At 37.9% G+C, this 21853-nt stretch overlaps 1 protein-coding gene across 1 annotated transcript in view; it reads left to right on the plus strand.

Annotated features, from left to right (window-relative positions):
• FIG4 (FIG4 phosphoinositide 5-phosphatase) overlaps window positions 1–21853 on the plus strand; it is a gene marked incomplete at both ends in the record, with an annotated part of 134712 nt that overhangs the window by 55735 nt on the left and 57124 nt on the right. The window contains one exon of the mRNA XM_080700458.1: window positions 9944–10082. Coding sequence (XP_080556584.1) covers window positions 9944–10082 — 139 coding nt within the window. The remainder of the gene's footprint in view (window positions 1–9943; window positions 10083–21853) is intronic.

The following is a 21853-nucleotide window of genomic DNA, read 5'->3' on the forward strand; positions in this document are numbered from 1 at the left end:
CTATCCTAAAACCTTATATTTTTCACCTGGTACTAGCTCTCAGAGTTGCCAAGTGGTTTTACCCCATAGCTTTCCTATTTCAGTATGCCACAGCAAAACTATTGTTTTAATTCAGTCTCAGGGAGCTGCTTTGATACTGAGGGTTCCTCTGATCTGCTTTTTTCCCCTTCCCAATTATACTTCTTTTAAGACTTGTGAAAACTAAACATAACAGGTTGTTATAATGGTACTTTTTCTGCTTCCATTCTAATGTCATTGCCAGTACAATAACTATCACAGACCAAGTGACTGAGAGAAATCCCCATGCACAGAATTTATACTGGACGTGCTCAATGACCAGTTCCTTAAGTCTTCAGCTCTCAAAGCAGATTAAGGATTAAAAAACCTTAGAGAATGTAGAGAAGAAGATTGGGAAAGAGTGAACTATTACCTGCAATGACTGTCACCCACCCCACTCCTTCACCTCGAGTGGAGGAAGAAGAGGGCTTTAACCAGATGCGGTGTCCTGCCATTGGAGGGATCTCACAAGTGCTCTGACTGCTGTGCTGCAAATTTACAGACAAGCTGAGGAAAGTGCTGCTGTGTTGGGAAATGTTTGCACTTCTAGCATTGGCCGAGCCAAAGGATACTTGAGTGTTTATTTGTAGTCAGATCTGGCCCCGTGGAGGAGGCTTTCAGCATGGGGTTGGCTTGGATCCTAGCCAGTAAGGCTTCTTGAAAGACAGAGAGACCCTGGCAGCAAGAACTAGTAGGCACGTAACTACTAGTTTACTCAAATACCTAAGGAGCTAAGGAAGGAGTTGCAAGAAACTGCCTTATAAAAAAAGACATATGTTCCCACATCAAGTCTCACAAGAGTTGCCACTGGTGGGAGAATGAGAAGCACCAGTAAAAGCATCCACTAAAGAATTGGCTTCTGACATTTTCTAGGCCCAGGAGGAATATTAGTTTGCTGTCATATGTTAGTTTCTTTGCTGTACAACAAATTACTATAAACTTAACAGCTTAAAATTGCACATGGTCATTATCTTACAGTTTCTGTGGGTCAGAAGTCTAGGCACCACTTAGCTGGGTCCTCTGTTTGGATCTCACAAGGCTTCAGTTAAGATGTCAGTCATGCCCTCATCTCATCCAAAGGCTTGGCGAAGGAAGAATCTACTTCCCAGCACATGTGTTGTTGGCAGAACTCAGTTGCTTGTGGTTGAAGGACTCATAGTCACTTGCCTCTTCACAGCTGGCGAGGAAAAGCGAGCACACGGAACGAGGCTGCTCACAACAGCGCGTGCTCTCTGGTAATGCAGTCATGTGAGTGACATCTCATCATCTCTGCTATATCCCATTAATCAGAAGCCAGCCACAGGTCCACACACACTCAGAGGAAGTCCGTATCTGTTTCTGAGGGCTGTTGTAACAAAATAGCACCAATTGAGGGCTTGAAAACAGAACCTTATTGTCACACAGTTCAGGAAGATAGAAGTATAAAATCAAAGTGTTAGCAGGGCAGTGCTCCCTGAGAAACCCATAGAAGAGAATCCTTAGCTGCTCCTTTCTAGCTTCTGTTGGTTGCTGGCAGTCGTTGGTGTTCTCCACTTGTGCAAGTGTCTTCTCTAAATCTCTCCTCTTTTCCTAAGGACAGCGGTCATACTGAATAAGGGCCTGTTGTACTACAATATGATTGCATCTCAATTTGATTATACCTACAAAGAACTTATTTCCAAGTAAGGTCACATACACAGTTACTAGGTGTTAGGACTCCAACATATCTTTCGGGAGATACAATTCAACATATAAAAGTTATGGAAAAGATTAAGGGGTGTAATTATAAATCACATACCAATGAGTACAGATCTGAGTGTGTGTCACTCTGAAAAATGTTTAGAACTGCCCTTATGGAAAGGGCATCCACTCTTTTGGCCCTCTCTTACCATTGTTGTCCCTGTAATGGTGATCATTATAAGGACCAAAGCTTTTTTTTTTCTTTTGTGGTACAAGGGCATTCTACCTCCAAGCTATATCTCCAGCCCTATTTTTTATTCTTTATTTTGAAACAGGGTCTCACTGAGTTGCAGAGGGCCTCACTAAGTAGCTGAGATCCTCCTGTCTCAGCCTCCCAAATCCTGGGATTACAAGCATGTACCACCACGCCCGGCCCCAAAGCTTTTTAATAAGACTAGAAGATAGAACGAGTATATAGCTATACATAATTAAAAAAGAAAGGCATATTAAAAGGCAATGATGGTCACAAGAAAGCAATATGCGCATATAGAAGTCAAGCAAAATTATGTACTACTGAAAGATGATCTACTATGAAAGATATTATATTATGAATAATGTGCCTAAAACAGACTTTTTTATTTTAAGAAGTGTGGTGTCATTGGGTGTACAACTTATTTTAAAATTACAGTGGGTGTTATATAATGATGAAAATACAGAACAATTTTCTTAAAAGTACTCAAGATAACTTTGCAAAACTTGATCAGCTTTCTTATACTGTGCCTCTGGGCTGGGCAAGAAGTCACTAAGAAACTAGCAGAATAAAATTAGGTGGTCAGAAATTTTACCTTTGGTTTATAAAGACAGACAGATGTTATGCAGGGAATTCTTTCAGGCTCATTTTAAAAACTATTCTTAAAGCCAGGAGCAGTGGTACAGGCCTATAGGCCCAACTACTCAGGAGGCTGAAGCAGAAGGATCTCTTAAGCTCAGGAGCTTTGTACCAATCTGGATGATATAAGTGAGACTGTCTCAAAAAACAAACAAAAAACAGTTCTTAAGATTCCTGGGCTGTGTCTGCAAGGAGCATCTTTTTGTTTCCAGCATAACTGGTTACCTAGGCAGTTGGAGAATTCCTTATCAGAAAAGCATTGGTATCAAGGCATTCCCTTCAGATATTAGCAAGAGCTTTTAACTCCCTTAAGAACCTTGTTAAGGCATTTCTATTTATTTATTTATTTTTTTGCATTCAAAGATATTTAAGCCTGGATTTTCTTGCTAAAGCTTGTTAAGTTTATTTATTTTTTATTTTTTAATTTTTGGTCATACTGGGGTTCCTGGAAGCCCTTCTACCTCTGGGCTACACTCCCAGACCTATTATGTATACTTTTTAAAATTTGGAAACAGGGTCTCTTAAGCCAGCGCAGCTGGCTTCAAATCTGTGTGATCCTCCTGTCTCTGCCTCCCAAGCGCGGGGATTACAAGCGTGCACCACCACGCCTGGCTTCAAGCTTGTTAAATTTAAATCCTATTATAGGAAAAAGTTAGAATACCTATAGCAGTTAATAATATACCTTCTGTACATATATATGAGTATATATATAATTTCTGTACATATATGAGTATATTTATACATTAAAATATTCCACCTGCATATATGTAACTTAAATGTAGTACATGCATGTGTAATGTATGCATGGGGGGGTACCACATTCTCTTCAAGTAGAGATTTAAAAAATAAATGAAAGCTCACTGGGTAAAGACTTTCAGTTTCTCCGTGCAAAGAGAGGAGTGATCACAGAGGACGGTGAGGCCCTGGATTCTCTAGCATTGTGCAGTACTCTGCAGGACTGCGATAGTTTTTTTCCTCTTTCTACTCATCACTAAAAGAGGGGCATGCAAGAGACTAGGCTTAAAATATTTTAATTAATTAAGAATAGTGAAATAACCTTCTAAGATTATCCTTCAAACAGCAGATTTTAGTGAATAAGCCAAATTGGCAGGAAAAAAACCCTCAGGAAAGTGTTTTAATAACATACATTTATTTATTTATTTATTTATTTATTTATTTATTTATTTATTTATTTGGTGGTACTGGGGTTCCTGGAATCCCTTCTACTTCTGGGCTACACTCCCAGACCTATTTTTACATTTTTATTTGGAAACGGTCTCCTAAGCTAGCAGGCACGTCTGGCTTCGAACCTGCGCAATCCTCCTGTCTCTGCCTCCCAAACACAGGGATTACAAGCGTGTGCCACCACGCCCGGCTTTTAATAACATTTAAAAAAATTTTCTTTTTTTTTTTTTTTTTTGGTGGTACTGGGGTTCCTGGAAGCCCTTCTACCTCCGGGCTACACTCCCAGACGTATTGTGTGTGTGTGTGTGTGTGTGTGTGTGTGTGTGTGTGTGTGTGTGTGTGTGTGTGTTTTAACAGGGTCTCTTAAGCCAGCAAGGCTGGCTTCGAACCAGTGCGATCCTCCTGGCTCTGCCTCCCAAGCGCGGGTGCTCCCAAGCACGGGGATTACAAGCGTGCATCACCATGCCCGGCTTTTAATAACATTTAAAATAACATTGATGACTGTTTAAAGCTCAATTCTCTTTACCTGTTCTACAAACAAAGCAGTTAAGCATATAAAAGAAAAATTGCAAGTTATATTTGCAGTTTAAACTTGACTGTGCTTTTACAAAGAGCAGTCGAAATAGCCTGACAGTCCTACTACATTTCCCCAATATATTCATTCATTCTCCCAGCCTCCAAGATGACCATTTCATACCTTGTCCTTTCTCCTCAAACCAAAAACACCAATCTTACCTGCTGACCTTGTTTCATACTACACTGTGCTGATAAAGGTAATTGAAAGGGAATTCCGTCTTCTACTACCAAATGCAGAGGCTATTTGTATTTGCACCCAGAGTTTCTGCCTTCCACTGTGTTACAGTGCTTGAGTATCCCCGCCCCACCTGAAGCCAAGGCCTCCACTGTGCTTTGAACCCTTAGCCCTTGCTTTCCCCTGCTGTGCTCCATCAGGTTCTCCCCCTCTGCTGCATCATTTCCATTAAAGTAAAAGCACACCTTGGTGTTTTCCACCTAACTTTTCATCTCTGTCTAATCCCATGTGTCTCTCTAGCTAGTCTTAGTTCTCTGCTCTTCTGAGCAAAACTTCTTGAAAAACTTGTGTTTCCTGTTTCCTGTTCTCTTACATCTGCCCTGTATGCCACTGAGGCCCTGTGTGTCAAGGTTACCAACAGTCTCCCACTGCCAGATCCAGGGGTTACTTTTCTGTCTCCTTATCCTCAACCATTCTACACCCGGATCACAGCTGGCAGCTCCCATTTCTTATGTCTTCCTCTATAATATCACTCTCCTTCTCTCTCTTGACTTCTATTACTCTGTTTTTTTTGTTTGTTTGTTTGTTTGTTTTTCAGTACCAGATATGGAACCCAGGGGCATTGTACTTCCAAGCTACACCCCCAGCCCTATATTTTAGTCTTATTTTTTAATTTAAAAAAAGCCCCTGGTGGAACCCAGGGGCTTTTTACCTCTGGGTTATACTCCAAGACCTATTTTTGTATTTTATTTGGAAAGAGGGTCTCACTAAGTTGCTGAGAGCCTCACTAAGTAGCTGAGGCTGGCTTCGGACCTGTACGATCCTTCTGTCTCAGCATCCCAAGCGCAGGGATTACAAGCGTGCGCCACCACACCTGGCTCTTAGTCTTTTTTATTTTTGAAACAGGATCTCACTGAGTTGTGAAGTGCCTCGCTAAGTAGCTGAGGCTGTCCGCGAACTGTGATCCTCCAGTCTCAGCCTCCCAAATGCTGAGATTACAAGCATGCGCCACCACACCTGGTCTCTTACTCTGTTTCTAAACCCACTTCTTCTCCTCTCTCTCTACACTTTTAACCTAGAGGCATCTCATTCAGCTTTTAAGGACTATGCATTTGACATTTAAATTTGTATCTCTAATTTTGACTTCTCCATGAACTCCAGAATCCTCTAAGTGTTGAGATACTGTGTTCGTTTCCCATAGTAACTGGGCACAGTATATTCAGCTATGTTTTATGCTTAGGATATCCTAAGGCTGAAGTCAAATGAAGTCAGATGAAATAAAGTCACAATGTTAGTCAATCAACCTGGGCTCTTGTCTGGAGGCCTGGCTCATTCACCTTGTTGGCAGAATTCCATACAGTTGTGAGACTAATGTCCCAAGTCCTTGCTGACAGTTGGCTGGGGTCACTTTTGGTTCCTAGAACTGCTGCATTCATTGATTATTCTAAAGCCAGCAGTAGTACATCAACCCCATTTCATGCTTGGAATCTCTCATGCTTTCCCTTCTGCCTTCTTTTTCTGCCATCTAAAGGAATCATGAGATTAAAGTGAGCCCACCCAGAAAATCCAGAATAATTTCCCTATCTTGAAGTTGGTAATTAGTAACCTTAGTTACATTTGCAATGTCTCTTTTGCCATGTACTATAAAATATTTTTAGGTATGGTACTAGGGAGCAAAGGTCATGGTGGCCAGATTTCTTCCTACCATGGATGTCCAATAAGAATCTCAAGTTTATTTCTAAAATAGAAACCTTTGGCTATCTGTAGCCTGTTTCTCCCCTTGTTTTTTCTATTCCAACACCCATTTTTCTATTTAGATACTTAGAACTCACCCTTGAATCCTTTATTTTCCTCATTAGCCACCCTCCCTCACAATTATGTGTCAGCAAATCTTATTGACTATACCTCCAAAATATATCACAAGTACTTCCACTATTTTTTACCCCGCCTGCTTCTACATGAGTTTACAACAACCAGAGCGATTTTTTAGAAATTTAAATCATATCTGATCACTCCCAATTTAAGAAACTCTTTTAAGACTTTCACTGCATTTAAAATCAAATTCCTTAACTTTGCCACTAAGGCTTTGTGTGATATGGTTCCACGAGTCTCTACTAGTCTGCTCTTTCCCATTTCTGCCACCCTCCCCCGAGCCTTCCTGTCCTTGGTGGGTTTGGAGCAGCTGTTTGCTTGGACACAGCTCTTGAAGCCCTGTGTGACCACCTTCTTATCCTTAGAGCTCAAATGTTATTTCCTCTGGTGCTTCGGTCTCCTCCCGCTTCCCTGTCTGCCCGACCTGTGTCTTTCTTCTCATCACTTTCGTGTCATCTTATTTTCCTCATTGAACTTACATCTTCTGTAAGTACCTTGTCCGTTATTTACTTATATATATTTTGTTTCCTGTTATAAATTATAAGCCCCTGAGAGCCATGTCCTTGTCAGTCTTATATCCCCAGTGAGGGACATAGGTTTTGGAATGAATGAATGAATGAGTTTTTCAATTATTAAAATAATGCATATTAATTATAGATAGTACAGAATAGTACACAAATAAATCATATAATCTCCACCTTCCAGAGGTTGCCATGTGTTTATTTTTAGGAGAACATGATTCTTCTGGTTTTACTATACATGTAATTTATAATCTTCTTTTGCAGTATAAATAATCTTTATGTCCTTAAAGACTCTTCTACAATGTGACTTTTTTTGTAATCTTATGGTATTCTATCCTATTAGAAGCATAATAATTTATTTGTTATGCACATCTAGGGTTCTTCTAAATAAATATCTTTGAATTTATGCCTTTTTAATATTATTTTAAATCTTCTATGGAAATTCTAAAAGCATTTTTTAGGTCAGAACGTACAAATATTTTTCAGGGCATGCACACACACACACACACACACACACACACACACACACAGAGCCAGATTTCCCTTTTTTTTTTTTTTTTTGGTGGTACTGGGGTTCCTGGAAACCCTTCTACCTCCAGGCTGCACTCCCAGACCTGTTTTTATATATTTTTTTTATTTTTTATTTGGAAACAGGGTCTCTTAAGCCAGCGAGTCAGGCTGGCTTCTAACCTGCGCGATCCTCCTGTCTCCATCTCCCAAGCGCGGGGGTTACAAGCGTGCGCCACCACGCCCGGCCAAATTCCCTTTTATGAAGGAGCATCATCAGAGTATGGGAATGCCCATTTTGTAAAGAATATGCCAACTTGATAGAAAATATTTTAAATTGTACTTGTTTGATAATTAGTGCAGTAGGATTTTTTTTTGTATGTTCCTGGGCTATTCTGTTTCTTTTGAAAGTTATGTATATCTGTTTTTCTACCAGGAGGTTGATTTGTCTTTCTCATGTTTAATTAGTATTTATTTCAGTGTATGGTACAAGGTAGGAATCTTATAACTTCATTGTTCCCTCTTCCTAAATAGTACTTTCTTCTGTTACTAATTTCAGAGTCTACTTTATCATAAAAGCCTAACAGTAGAGTAACAGATATTTTAGTTCCAAAGTAAATTTTACTGATAATTTAAAAAATGTTATATTAAAACCTGATCTATTTAAAGGTAATTAATAATAAAACCAGTTAGTACTTAACTATATGAATAGGGTTTTAATGTTTTTTATTCTTTTTTGCCTTTAAGGCATGGTATAAGGTAGGTAATCATTTTGCCCTCTTAGTATGCACAACGACAGAGAACCTACCTGTTTTAAACTCCTGTGCTTATCTAAAGTCCTACCATCTTCCTGGAGAAGGTTGTCTTATTTGTATCAAAGTAGCCAGGAGAGGATCCTCTGGCTCATTAGGGTGGCTCTGTAGCCCAAGCTTAGTAATATCATAGAACAATAGCAGTAAATCTCCTTTATGATCCTTTGAAGGAATATTCTTTTTCTAGATATTATAAAATTTTGCATTTTAGCACACTTGCTAAAATTTAAAGGGAGTTGCTATTAGGTTTGAAAGATGAAAGAAGCTTTCTGAAAATATGGCCGAAAAATGGAAAGCTTCTCTAGATAGTATTAAGATATTTTGAGGCACTACATGGAATGAACTATTAAGTGCCATTAAGGCTATTCAAGAAGCATAAAGAATATAATTATTATAAGAGCAGTATGTTTACTTTTGTATTGTATAAAAAGGTACAAATTGGGGTAGCAGTGTTTGGATCATCTAATATTTGATGTTTTCTCTCAACAAGTGAAAAGAAAGGGCCACAAATATATTCAGCATATTAACACATCCTTTTTATATATTACTGACATCCTGAAAGTTAAGTACTTGTTTTAATGGGATGAATGCTTCCTGTCAAAATACTAACAACAGGAATACATGTTTGATCTACCATATTTCGTTTATTTGCTGTTGATGAATGATGAAATAACCCTATGCTAATTTCAGATGTATGTGTTTGTTATAGTTTTTGGAAGAAAATTGATTCTATGATAATGTTATCTTTTCCCCAAAACCCTCATTTCCACTCTGCTACCATTTTAGCCCTATGCTCATTTTTGGAAAGAGGTTATTATTTGTATTGTCGATCTCTGCCACAACTTGAACACAGGGCTCTGAGATAAGAATGGAAAGGAAATGAGGGGAACAAATAAAGGGTGCCAGGGGGAAAATGTGGAATGGGTGATTCATGAGACCACTTCCATATTAATTACCATTTATGACAAAATATATCAGGAAAAGGAAGAGGAAATGGAACATAGAGTCAGTTTTATTAGTTCATAGTATAGTGTAGAAAGATAATTTTGGAGTGATTGAATAGTTAGAATGAGACTGTTATTTGTGTACCGTTGCTGTCTTTATTATCAGTCACAAAAGAGAATGGGCCAGGTTCACAGCTGAAGGGGACAGAAAATGTTGTAAATATTGTCTTTATTAAAAGGAGAACATCTTTTCAAGGATTAAAAGTAGAAACAAGGCATCTGACTTTTTCAAGGTTGTGCAACAGAATACAGGTAGCAACTGGGTCATTTTATTTGTCTCTGACAACTGTACTTGTGTTTACAATAAAGTGAAGATGTATTTACTTTAGGCAAACTTAAAAAATTCAAGGATATAATTGCATTTTAATAATAAAATCACTTTCTAAAGTATTATAACAGTTCTTAGAGATTTTAAAAAGTCTCTCAACATTCAAAGCAGTTTGTTTGCTGTTTTTCAATGTTATGAGAGATACCAAGCAAAAAGGAAGAAGCAAGATTTTAATTCTGCTCTGATTCTTGGTGACTGCTTTAGACTGTGTGTATATGGATAAAAATTGAAATATAAATGCTTTCTTTATTTTCAGAGATCTATTCTATGAAATTACTATCCTCCCGAGAAGATATTCCCCTGAGTTGTCTATGTCAGTAATAGATTTTCTGAAATAAATATTTTTTTTGCTTTTCAGATGCTGATAGACAAGATTCTATTAATCTCTTCCTGGGAGTTTTCCATCCCACTGAAGGGAAACCTCATCTCTGGGAACTTCCAACAGATTTTTATTTGCATCACAAAAATACCATGAGACTTTTGCCAACACGAAGAAGGTATTTTTTTTCCTAGACTTTTATCTAAACTCACATTTGAAGCTATTTTGAATATGAGATATTTTTCTCTTTGACAAATAATCAAGTAAGCTAAAGTAGTCAGTTTACCCATATGTTTGCCATGCATTTAGGATTGTTGATATCCTAAATTTTGATTAGCAATTGATGTTTTGCATGTTCTCTAAGGTACTGGTGGAGTTGAATTGGAATCTCTGCAGTTGTGTGACTTTGAGCTATTTCTTTAACCTTTCCAGGCTTCATTTTCTACCCCCACAAGATGTAAACGGATGGACACACATCACAGAGTCATTTTGAGAAGTCGTTAATGAGAAGGCTCTGTAGTGTTTTGAACTGAGAAATCATAGATATAATTATCTTTGCCACATGAACAAAATGCTTAACATTTAAGAGGTTGGAACATGGTCCATTCTGCTCAAAGGCCTATAACAAATACCAAGTTTTCCTGTAGTACTCTTTCCTCATGCAGTGTTAATTTGGTATAGCCCTTACTCTGTGCAAAAATGTCTCCCAAGCACTATAAGGGTAACTCTCAGCCTGTGGCAGTTGTGTATACAGACCACAAACAACTGATGGATTAGCAAATGCTGATGTAGCTGTTACCAAAATCTGTATTGCTTCAGAAATGCTTAAAATATTAGGGAAGTCTCAGCATTTATGTTTCTTATGTTCTTATCAGTTCATATTCTTGGAATAACTATCTCAATATTTGAGCTTACTTTATAAATAAAGGGCTGCTAGTTCTTACATTACAATTATTACACAAATTTTGTGAATTTTTGCTAACAAACAAAATATCTTGAACTAATTATGTTTATGTTTTGAGAAACAAGTGTAAATATCTATATTTAGTTTTGTTGATCAAATCAGCTGTAGGTAAGTATGATTAATTTGATGAAATGTTGTATTATCTGGTATTGAAGCTATTAGAATAAAACAGGGGAACATCCAGAATTCAATTTTCTATCACAGAATTAGCTGTATGTTACTAATATAATTAAACCATTTGCTTATTTTGAATTACATAACTAAGGCAGGCAGTTTTGGAACTTATGTGTGGGAATAAAATGAGAATGGCATTACATCCCCATTTTCTAAAAAAGGAAACTGAGGTACAAAGGCTTGTCTTGGCTGCGATTATTCAGCTAGTTAAATGATTCAGCAAGAATTGACTGCAAACCCACCACTGAAAATAAATTTTTATCAAAGTAGATTATATGGCTCACTCAGTTGATTTAGTCTCCTGTTTATTTTTTCTTTAGAATGCCAAAGATTGTTTAATGGGATGATCAGTTAACAGTGCTAATATGCAGTACCTGTTTGTAAATAGATACATTTCATTGTCTTGATCTTTCTGGTGTTATTTATTTGTACAAGTTTGTTATGACAGTTTAATCACTATCATCCTCCAAAGAAACCAACGGGTTAGTGACAGGACAAGAGCATGGAGCTCGGACTCAGGTAGAACTGAGTTAGAATTTCTCCAGCCCTCCTTCAGTTCTCACCCCACTCCCTCTCCCTCCACACCTTCACATTCTCAACTGGAAAGTGGAAATGACACAATGAGATTGTGATACAGCTTAAGGGAGAAAATATGTGAAAAGCCAGGCTGTGGGGCACCTGTCTCTAGTTACTGCTTTGTATACAGTCACTCAAGAATTAACTGGTCTAATTCTGTTTCTACATCAATATAATAGGGTTTCTCTGAGAATCAGGTAAGATCATGTAAATGTGTTATTATTCTTTAAGGAGATCACATTTCCTAGATTTTAGCACTTACTTAAAATTACATAGATGCCCACAAAATCTGAAGACATGGGCAGCATTTTGCCAGTTTTATAATGTAGTGTCAATAAATACATCATTATGTATTCATTTGTGTTTTCATCCTGTGTTTTTACTAGTTCTACCAAAGATTTATTCTGAAACAGTATTTATTTGAATAACAAAGGAAGAGGAAATAACCCTGATTCTGCCTAGCAGAGACCTCTGAAGCAAGTCCTTTTGGCGTAACCACTTCAGTTGTTCCAAATTCCACATACATTCATACATTCATGAGTCCTTACCTTCTCAAAATATCCTCTCCAGATTAAATAGTCCCTGTGTCTTTATCTGCTTGCCATATGTTATAGTTTCAAGTCCTCCAGCTGGCATTTAGGGTACTCTCCTCTATATGTATTCCAGTCAATGCCAATGTTTTTTTTTTCTTTTTCATTAATATTTTTATTGGTGCATTGCAATCTTACCTCTTGATACAACTCAGGGTGATAGAGGCAGACATTCACACAGCACTCAGTGAGCCCTCCTTCAGTTCTCACCCACTCCCTCTCCCTCCCCACCTTTGCGTTCTTAGCACAGTGATTGGCTTTTTATAAGTTTGTGTATGTACATCATATCCATTGAGGTGATTTTGAAGTCTTTTTTTTTTTTTTTTTGACAGGTTTGGGGATGGAACCCAGAGGCATTTGGCCTCTGAGCTACACCCCCTGCCCTATTTTTTTAATTCTGAAACAGGGTCTCACTAAGTTGCAGAGGGCCTCACTAAGTAGCTGAGGCTGTCCACGAACCATGATCCTCTGGTCTCAGCCTCCTGAATGCTGGGATTACAAGCGTGCGCCACCAGGCCCGGCTTGAAGTCTTTTCAAGTCTTTCTTTTCCCTTCCATTTCCCTCAGTTAGGTCCCCTCCTTCATTATCTACTTTGTCTAGAATCCCTCCTGTGTTCAAATTTCCACCTAGTTCCCACATATAAGGGACAACATATGCCTCTTCACTTTTTGTGACTGACTAATCTCACTTATTTTAATATTCTTATATTATTATAATATTTACTTCCTTCCATTTCCCTGCAAATATTATAATTTTTGTTTTTCTTTATGGTGGAGTAGAATTCCATTAGTATATATCCTATAATTTTGTAATCCATTCATCTGTTAATGGACATCTCAGCTGGTTCCATAGTTTGGTGATATGAATTGTGCAGCTATACACATAGCATCCATTACTTTGATAGTCTGGTTTCAGTTTTTTTGGGTAGATACCCAGGAGTGGTATAGCTGGGTCATATGGTAGGTTCATCTCTGCTCTTCTAAATGTTTTCCAAAGAAATGTTTTTCACACTGTTTTATAAAGTGGTTGAACTAATTTGCAATCCCACCAACATTGTATCAGAGTTCCTACTTCTCCACATCTTCACCAGCATTTATTTATTTATTTTTTTAATTTTATTTTATTGGTGCACTGTATTCATACATCATAGTGGGATACAAACTTTTGTAGACATACATGCACACATCGCCCAGTCAGCCCCCACCCGATCCCCACCCCATTCTCTCCCCATCCCTCCTTCCCATGCTTGGCTTAGTGGTTGACATCTAGTATTATAGCAATTTATCCAAAATTAAAAATGATAATCTCACATAACAGTTTCATTTGTCTGATACCAAGCGTTTGATGATTTAAAGATAACATTTCAATATTTCTTTTTGCTTTCTTTCTTACCAGAGCATATTTTTTTCTGTTTTTTTAGGTGAAACTATCATATATTTATATATTTATTTTTCAGAAAAAAAAATCTATCCTAATATGGAATATGAATTCTAGATACCCAAAACGATCTTGAAAAAGAACAAAGCTAGCAGATATATATTTTCTGATTTCAAACCATATAAAGCTACAATAATTGAAACAGTGTAGTACTGTTCTAAAGGCAGATATATAGACCATTGGAGTTAAATACAAGCCTAGAGATAAATTCTTCCATATATTGTCAAGTTATTTTTGACAAGGTTTCCACGAAGATTTGGTGGTGGAAATAATAATCTTTTAACTAAATATTGTTGAAAAATAATAATTACATGGAAAAGAATAAAATTGGACCCTTACCTAATCCCACATACAAGTATTAACTCAAACTAGATAAAAGACCTAAATATAAATCTTAAGACTATAAACTTTTAGGAGAAAATCTGGGTCATAAAACCTCACAACATTGAAATTGGCAGTGATTTCTTGGATATGATTTCAATGGCACAGGCAACAGAAGAATATACAAACTCCCTAAAAAATAAAAGAAAATATTGTATATCCAAAGACAATGTAAACAGAGTTAAAAGTTACTAATAGAATTGGATAAAATATTTCCAAATGCTATATCTGAAGGTATATTAATATTCCAACTAGAAATCCTAAAAATTAACAACAATAAAGGCAAACAATACAATTTAGAGATAGGTAAAAGACTAACATAAATAATGAATCTCCACAGATAACCAATCTTAGTTGTCTGTTGGATGGAAACTCTTGTTTCTCTGGTTCTGGTGAGTGTTACCTATTTCTTCTTTGTAGTTAATCTCTTTGAGTATTTTCTCTAGCGCTGGTTTTGAAGACATAAATTCCTTCAGTTTCTGTTTGTCATGGAAGCTTCTTATTTTTCCATCTAATTTAATAGAAAGTTTTGCTGGATAGGAAATTTTTGGCTGGAAGTTGTTTTCTTTCAGAGTTTGGAATATGTTACTCCAAGCCCTTCTGGCTCTCATGACTTGGTTTGGGAAATCTGGAGTGATTCTAATTGGTTTGCCTCTGAATGTCACTTGGCCCTTTGTTTTTGTTGCCTTTAAGATTCTCTGCTTGGCTTCCACATTGGTCATTTTGACAATTATATGGCGTGGGGATCCTCTTCTTGGATCCTGTCTAAAGGGAGTTCTATAAGTTTCCTGGATCTGTGTATCAACCTCTTGCTCTATATTTGGAAAATTTTCTGCTATTACTTCCTTGAAGAGATTGTTGATCCCTTTGGTATCACTTTCTTTTCCCTCCTCTATTCCAATTATTCTTAGGTTAGCTCTCTTAAGATGGGCCCATATTTCTTCAATGTCAGATTCCTGCTGTTGGATATCTTTTTCTAGATTAGAAACTATGCATTCATTTTTGGATTGCTCATCTTCTAAGAGCGAGATTCTGTTCTCCATGTGGTCTAATCGGTTGTTTGTGCTTTGAATTGAGGCCTTTACTTCATTAATTGCATCCTTTATCTCTTTTTGGCTCTCTCTGAGTTCTTTTCGAAGCACCTCTATTATTTCTACAGTTATTTTCCTGATTTGATCTTCTAGAAATCTCTGATTTTCTGTTTTATCAGGTTCTGATGTTGTGGGGTTGTGCACATTCATTACTTCAGTGTTATTCCGCTTTCCCATGATTTCGGAGGTTTGTGCCTTCTCTGGGTTCTTCCCTTGGGTCACTATGGCTTCACTTAAGGTGCTCTGGATCTCGAGTCTGTATTATCTCAGACCCCACTACTCCTTTACTGGGTTGTATCACAGAGTCTCCGACCCAGGGAGTCGATAGAGGCTGCTTTAAACTATGGGGGGTGCCAGGTTGCACGCTCTCCTATGGTGTGATATCTCTGCCACCACCACTCCCTCACTGGGTCAAGTCCCAGGAGGCACAATACTGGGATTTCTCCTCTGTGGCCCGCAATTTGACTCACTGTTCTTGAGTACGTAGATGTAGCTGTACTGGACTCGGTGAATTCACTGCTGCTGCCGCCGCCGGTGGCAATATGGCGCCTCTGCCACGCCCTCGGCCATGAGGCTGGCGTATTTTTTCTTCTCTGGTTTTGATTTCCACTCTGAATCCCTGCAGCGTGTGCTGAGCTCAGCCACTGGGAGCTTTAAATGCTGTCTGCGCCGAAAGATCCCGCCTGGCTGTTCCGCATCGGCTCACCTCGGCTTGCTGTAGCCGTCCGTTGAGTTCGCCGCTGCTGCCGGCAGTATGGCGCTGCTGCCGCGTCCTCGGGCGCGTGTGTCTCCTCTGTGGCCCTGAGCTCTGTTCTTAGTCCGCTTTCTCTCTGGAGCCTGGTGGTTTTTTTGTTTTTCTGGTGATGGTGTTTTCTGGCTATGAAAGGCGCTCTTTTTGTGGTAATGGAGATTGGTTGTTAGCGGGACTCTTAAGCCCCACTTTTCTCGGTCGCCATCTTCCCGGAAGTCCAGCTTCACCAGCATTTATTATTGTTTGTGTTTTTTAATGATTGCCATTCCATTTGGGGTTAGGTGAAATCTTGGTGTAGTTTTGATTTGCATCTCTCTGATTGCTAATGATGTTGAGCATCTTTTCATATATGTATTAGCCATTTGTATTTTTTCTTTTTTGAAGTGTCTATTAGTTCACTTGCCAATTTTTTAAGTGAGGTTTTTTTTTTTTTTTTGGTGGTGAGTTTTTCAAGCTCATTGTATATTCTAGATATTAGAATACTCAGAGTATACCAGACAAAGATCTTCTCCCATTCTGTTGGTTCTCCTTTGAGGTTCTTGGTAGTTTTCTTTGTTCTGCATAAGCTCTTCAGTTTAGTGCAATCCTACATATCAATCCTCATTTCAATTTCTTGTGCCCTTGGGGTCTTTTAGAGGAAGTTTTTCCCTATGCCTATATGTTGGAGTGGTGATCCTAGGCCCACTTCAAGTAACTGCAAAGTGTCTGGTCTAATTTCTAGGTCTTTGATCTATCTTGGGTTGACTCTTGTGCTTGAGAAAGTAAAATTTATTTCCATTTTTCTGCATATGGATAACCAGTTTTGCCAATATCATTTATTGAAAAGTCTATCATTCTTCCAGTATGTTTTTTTGCCCCTTTCTCAAAAATCAATTATCTATAAGTGTATGGATTTGTTTCTGAGTCTTCTATTCTGCTCCATTGGTCTATGTGTCTGCTTTTGTGCCAATATTATGCTGGTTTTTGTTTGTTTGTTTATTTGTTTTACTATGGCTCTATAGTATAGTTTGAAGTCAGGTATTGTGATGCTCCCTGCATGGTTCTTATTGGTGAGAACTATTTTGGCTATTCTGGGTTTTATTGTTGTTCCATATTAATTTAAGGACTTATTTTTCAATACTGCGAAGAATCACCATGATATTTTAATGGAGATTGCATTGAATCTGTAGATTACTTTTTTTTTTTTCCGGTATTGGGGATGAAACCCAGGAGCATTCTACCTCCGAGCTACACCCACAGCCCTATTTTTTATTCTTTATTTTGAAACAGGGTCTCACTAAGTTTTGGAGGGCCTCACTTAATATCTGAGGCTGTCCTTGAACCTCAATCCTCCTGTCTCACCCTCCCAAATCTGGGATTATAAGCATGCACCACCATGCCTGGCTTATAGATTACTTTTGGAAACATCCATTTCGATAATATTTATTCTGCTGAAATTAAGGCACAGGAGATATTTCACCTTCTAAGATATTCTTCACAGGGCTTCTTGGCTGGGAGGTGGCCTATGGAGGAGTTCTCCAGGCATTTCCCTGCTCAGAAGCAGAGGGAACAAGAGTCTTGCAGTCTGTCCCACGTAAGAGGTAGACCCCAAGTGGCTCTGCCCTACCCTGATCTCTCCATAAAAATCTTCTGTGGTCAGTGACTCTCGCAGTGGGATATGACTGCACATTTGCTAGTAGGTGAAGTTTAAAGTCTCAATGTATGCATTTGAAGAAATATTTTTATATGCTTTGTATAATTTATAACAAGGATATTTTTTAGCTTTGTTAACTGTGAATTTACCCCTCTGCATATTTAAAGCATGTGTTCACACTGTGTGTAAACATTCACAGAAGTTTCTTTCCTTTATGCATTGCTGATTCTTCAGACATAACAGGTATTATTAAAATTGAATATTAACTGAAAAAAAAGATATTCTTCAGGTTTCTTTTCTTTAGTGTGTGTGTGTGTGTGTGTGTGTGTGTGTGTGTGTGTGTGTGTGTTGCTAGGGATTGAACCCAGGGGAATTCTACCTCTGAGCTATGCCCCCAGCTCTGTTTTTTATTCTTTTTTTTCTTTCTTTCTTTCTTTTTTTTTGAAACAGGGTCTCACTGAGTTGCAAAGGGCCTTACTAAGTATCTAAGGCTGTTCATGAATCATGATTCTTCTGTCTCAGCCTCCCATATTCTGGGATTACAAGCATGCCACCATGCCCAGCTCTTTGATGTTTTATAATTTTCAGTGTATAGGTATTTTATCTCCTTGGTTAGGTTAATTATTTTATTGTTCTTGACATTATTGTGAGTGGAGATATTTTCTGGATTTCTTTTTCAGTGGATTTATGGTTGGTGTATAGAAAAGCTTTTGATTTTTTTAGACTGATTTTGTTTCCAAACACTTTGCTCAATTTGCTGATCAGTTCTTAAAGTCTTTTAGTTGAGTGTATTGAGTCTTCTAGTATAAGATCATGCCATCTGAACATAGATATAGTTTCAGTTCTTCTTGTCTATTTGTATTTCTTTGACTTACTTCTCTTGCCTTATTACTCTGGCTAGGGTCTCCAGTGCTATTTTGAAAAGGAGTGGCGATAGTAGGCATCTGTCTCTTGTTCTGAATTTTAGAGGGAATTCTCATAGTTTTTCACTTTATGATGTTTGTTATGGATTCATTGTATATTGCCTATATGATGTTAAGGTAAATTCTATTCTGATTCTCTTCAGTGTTTTTAGCATGAATGGGTGTTGGATTTTGTCAAATGCTTTTTTGGCATCTATTGAAATAATCATGGGATTTTTGTCCTTCATTCTGTATATGTGATGAATTACATGGATTGTTTTTTATATGTTGAATCAGCCTTGCATCTCTGGGATGAACCTGACTTAGTCATGCTGTATAATTTTCCTGATGTGGTTTGAATGTGTGTTGCTATTATTTCATTTAAAAAGTTTTGCATACAAGTTCATTAATGATATTGATCTGTAATTTTCTTTTTATGAGCTATCTTTATTTGTTTTTTGGTATTATTATGATGTTTGCTTCATAGAATGTGTCTGGGAGAGTCCCATTTCTTTCTATTTTATGGAATAGATTGAGAAGTATTGGGATTAGGTGTTCTATAAAGGTTTTATAAAATTCAGCTGGGAAAATCTGGACCTGGGCTTTTCTTTGATGGTAGGCTCTTTATTGCTCTTTCAATATCTTGGTTGCTATTGGTCAATATAAATTCTCTGTATCTCTATCATTTAAATTAGGAAGGTTGTATTTATCTAGAAATTTGTCAATTTCTTCTGGGTTTTCAGTTTTGTTGGAGTATAGTTTTTCAAAGTAGTTTTTGATGATCCTCTCAATTTCCAAGCTATCTGTAGTAATACCATCTTTTTATCTATTTTAGTAATTTTGGTAAATTATTATTTTTTCTTTCTTTCTTTCTTTCTTTCTTTTTTTTTTCTTTGCGGGTCTGGGGATGGAACCCAGGGGCATTCAACTTCCAAGCTACACTCCTTTCCATATTTTGTATTCTTTATATTGAAACAGGGTCTCACTAAGTTGCAGAGGGCCTCATTAAGAAGCTAAGGCTATCCTCAAACTGGGATCCTCCCATCTCAGCCTCCCTAATGCTGGGATTACAAGCGTGCACCACCACGCTCAGTTTTCTTTCTTTCTTTTGGTTAGATTGGCTAATGGTTTGTCTGTCTTGTTTATTTTTTCAAGAAACCAGTGTTTGGTTTTGTTGATTTTCTGTATATATTTTTTTTATTCTCTACTTCATTGATTTCTGCTCTGATTTTAATGATTTTCTATCTTTTACTGGCTTTGGTATTAGACTGTTCCTGTTTTTCAAGGGCTTTTAGCTATGTCATTAGGTTGTTTATTTGGTGATTTTCTGTTCTTTTGTGAGCACTCAGTGCTATGAATTTCTCTTTTAATACTGCCCTCAAAATGTTCCAAAAATTTTGATATGTTTTATCTCTATTTTCATGTTTCTAGGAATTTTTTATTTCTTCTGTGACCTTATTTCTTCTATGACCCATTTTTCATTCAGAAGTGTAGCTTTCAGTCTCCATGTATTCATAAAATTTCTCTGAGAAATCTCTTATTGATTTCTAATACCATTCCATTACAGTCTGAAAAGATGCAAGGAATTATGTTACTTTTCTTAAAATTTGCTATTGCTTGCTTTGTGGCTCAGGATATGGTCTATTTTGGAGCTGAAAAGAATGTTTATACAGCCATAAGTAGATGGAATATTCTGTATCTATCCAGTAGGTCGATTTGATTTATTGTGTTCTTTAGTTCTGAGGCATCTTTGTTGGTCTATATGTTCCCAGGCATGTTTCAAGTAGTCCCTCTTGCTTGAAAACCTGTAAAAAAGAAGTCAGTGTACAGCCCCAGTTCTAGTGCCTTTAGTGAGACCCTGGGCCAGTGTCTCCCTGCATTTGCATGGGTGCGGGGCACAGGGAACCCGGCACAGGGTTCATCCCACAAAAAGCATGAGGAGTTCGAGCTATCCACAGAAAAGGCTTGGTTGGTCTGTGACTTCTAAGCCTGGTTTTTTCCTTAGAATTTCATGTGCTGAGGTTCGGCATGGTGGTGCATGCTTGTAAATCCCAGCATTCCAGAGGCGGAAACCAGAGGATCTTGGTTCGTGGACAGCCTCAGCTACTTAGATACTTAGGCCCTTCGCAACTCAGTTAGACCCTGTTTCAAAAAATAGAAAGACTAAAAAATAGGGCTGGGGGTGTAGTTCATAGGCACAATGCTTCTGGGTTCCATCCCGGGTACCGCAAAAAAAAAAAAAAAAAAAAAAAAAAAAAGAATTCCATGTGCTGTGTGCATCCAAGGCCTATGTATATTCCTACCTTCTCTTTTTATTGTTTCTTTTCAGTTACTCATGGTGCAGGGTCAGTACTCACTTCCCTGTCAGTATTCACCTCTGCTGCCAGGTGTGCAGCGGGTCTGGCAGGTAGGGAAAAACAGGGTGGTGGGTTTGGTTGCCTTTTTCTGTCCAGTGCTGTCAAGGGGCTATGCAGTTCTATGGCTGGTGTCCTCTCTGTGTAGTAAGTTTCAGGTTGCTAGATATGAGCTGTTTGGGGGTTTTTCAAAGTTCCCACTGGCCAGAGGTGCAGGCTATTGTTCTCAGATCTCATCCTTTTCAGGGATTTGTTGCTTCTTTTTCCTCTTTCAGCCTTGGTGTTTAAAAGTATCCTAGTAGATGTTCTGAAGTTTCTCTATCTTTAGTTCCCACCTCTCATGAAGGTAGTCTGGGATGCAGGATGCTGCTCAATTCAGAATTCCTGAGACAAGTTAGAGACAAGCTTGCCTTAGGGTATTACTTAGTCGCCATCTTCCATTTCCATCAATGTTCTTTTTAAACTGCCAAGATTTATTAATCTGCCAAAACCATTCATTGAACCTTTGTTCTGAATTTTGCAAATATTATCATATATCACCTAAGATACCATTTAAGTATTTATAATACCACCAAGCTGTTTTTAGATATTAAACATTAGTTATTTCATTGGTTTTGAGTTAGGACATCTTCTGGCCCTGTTTATGTTCTGATAATGAATTCCCTGTTTCTTTAATAAGAGGTCATCTGTTCTGTGTAACAAGCCTGGGTCTGTCAGCTGGAATATGCCCACTGGGGATACAGTTTGTTTAGATGATTCACTTAACATATTTCTTGCATTGTGCTGAGACCTTCCCTTTAATTTTACCTACTAATTCTGCCTAGTACAGACAACCAAAACCTTCAGAACTCAGTTTCCTCATCTACTTGATAGTCTTAAACAATTGAAGATGAGTGCATGTATTCTCAAAATGTCTTCCCAACCGAATATGTCCTGTTTTCTTAGCTCTTCCTTATATGATGTGGCTTCAAGTCCCTGCAGCATTTGGGAGATGCTCCTCTATTTGTATTCTAGTCGGTGTCAATGTCCTTTTTAAACTCTGGTGCCCAGACCTGTGCCCAACAATGACCCAGATTTCATCTGATTTGTGCCAGCT

The sequence above is a fragment of the Muscardinus avellanarius genome, assembly GCF_963383645.1.
Source record: "Muscardinus avellanarius genome assembly, chromosome: 8".
NCBI classification, from domain to species: Eukaryota; Metazoa; Chordata; class Mammalia; order Rodentia; family Gliridae; genus Muscardinus; species Muscardinus avellanarius.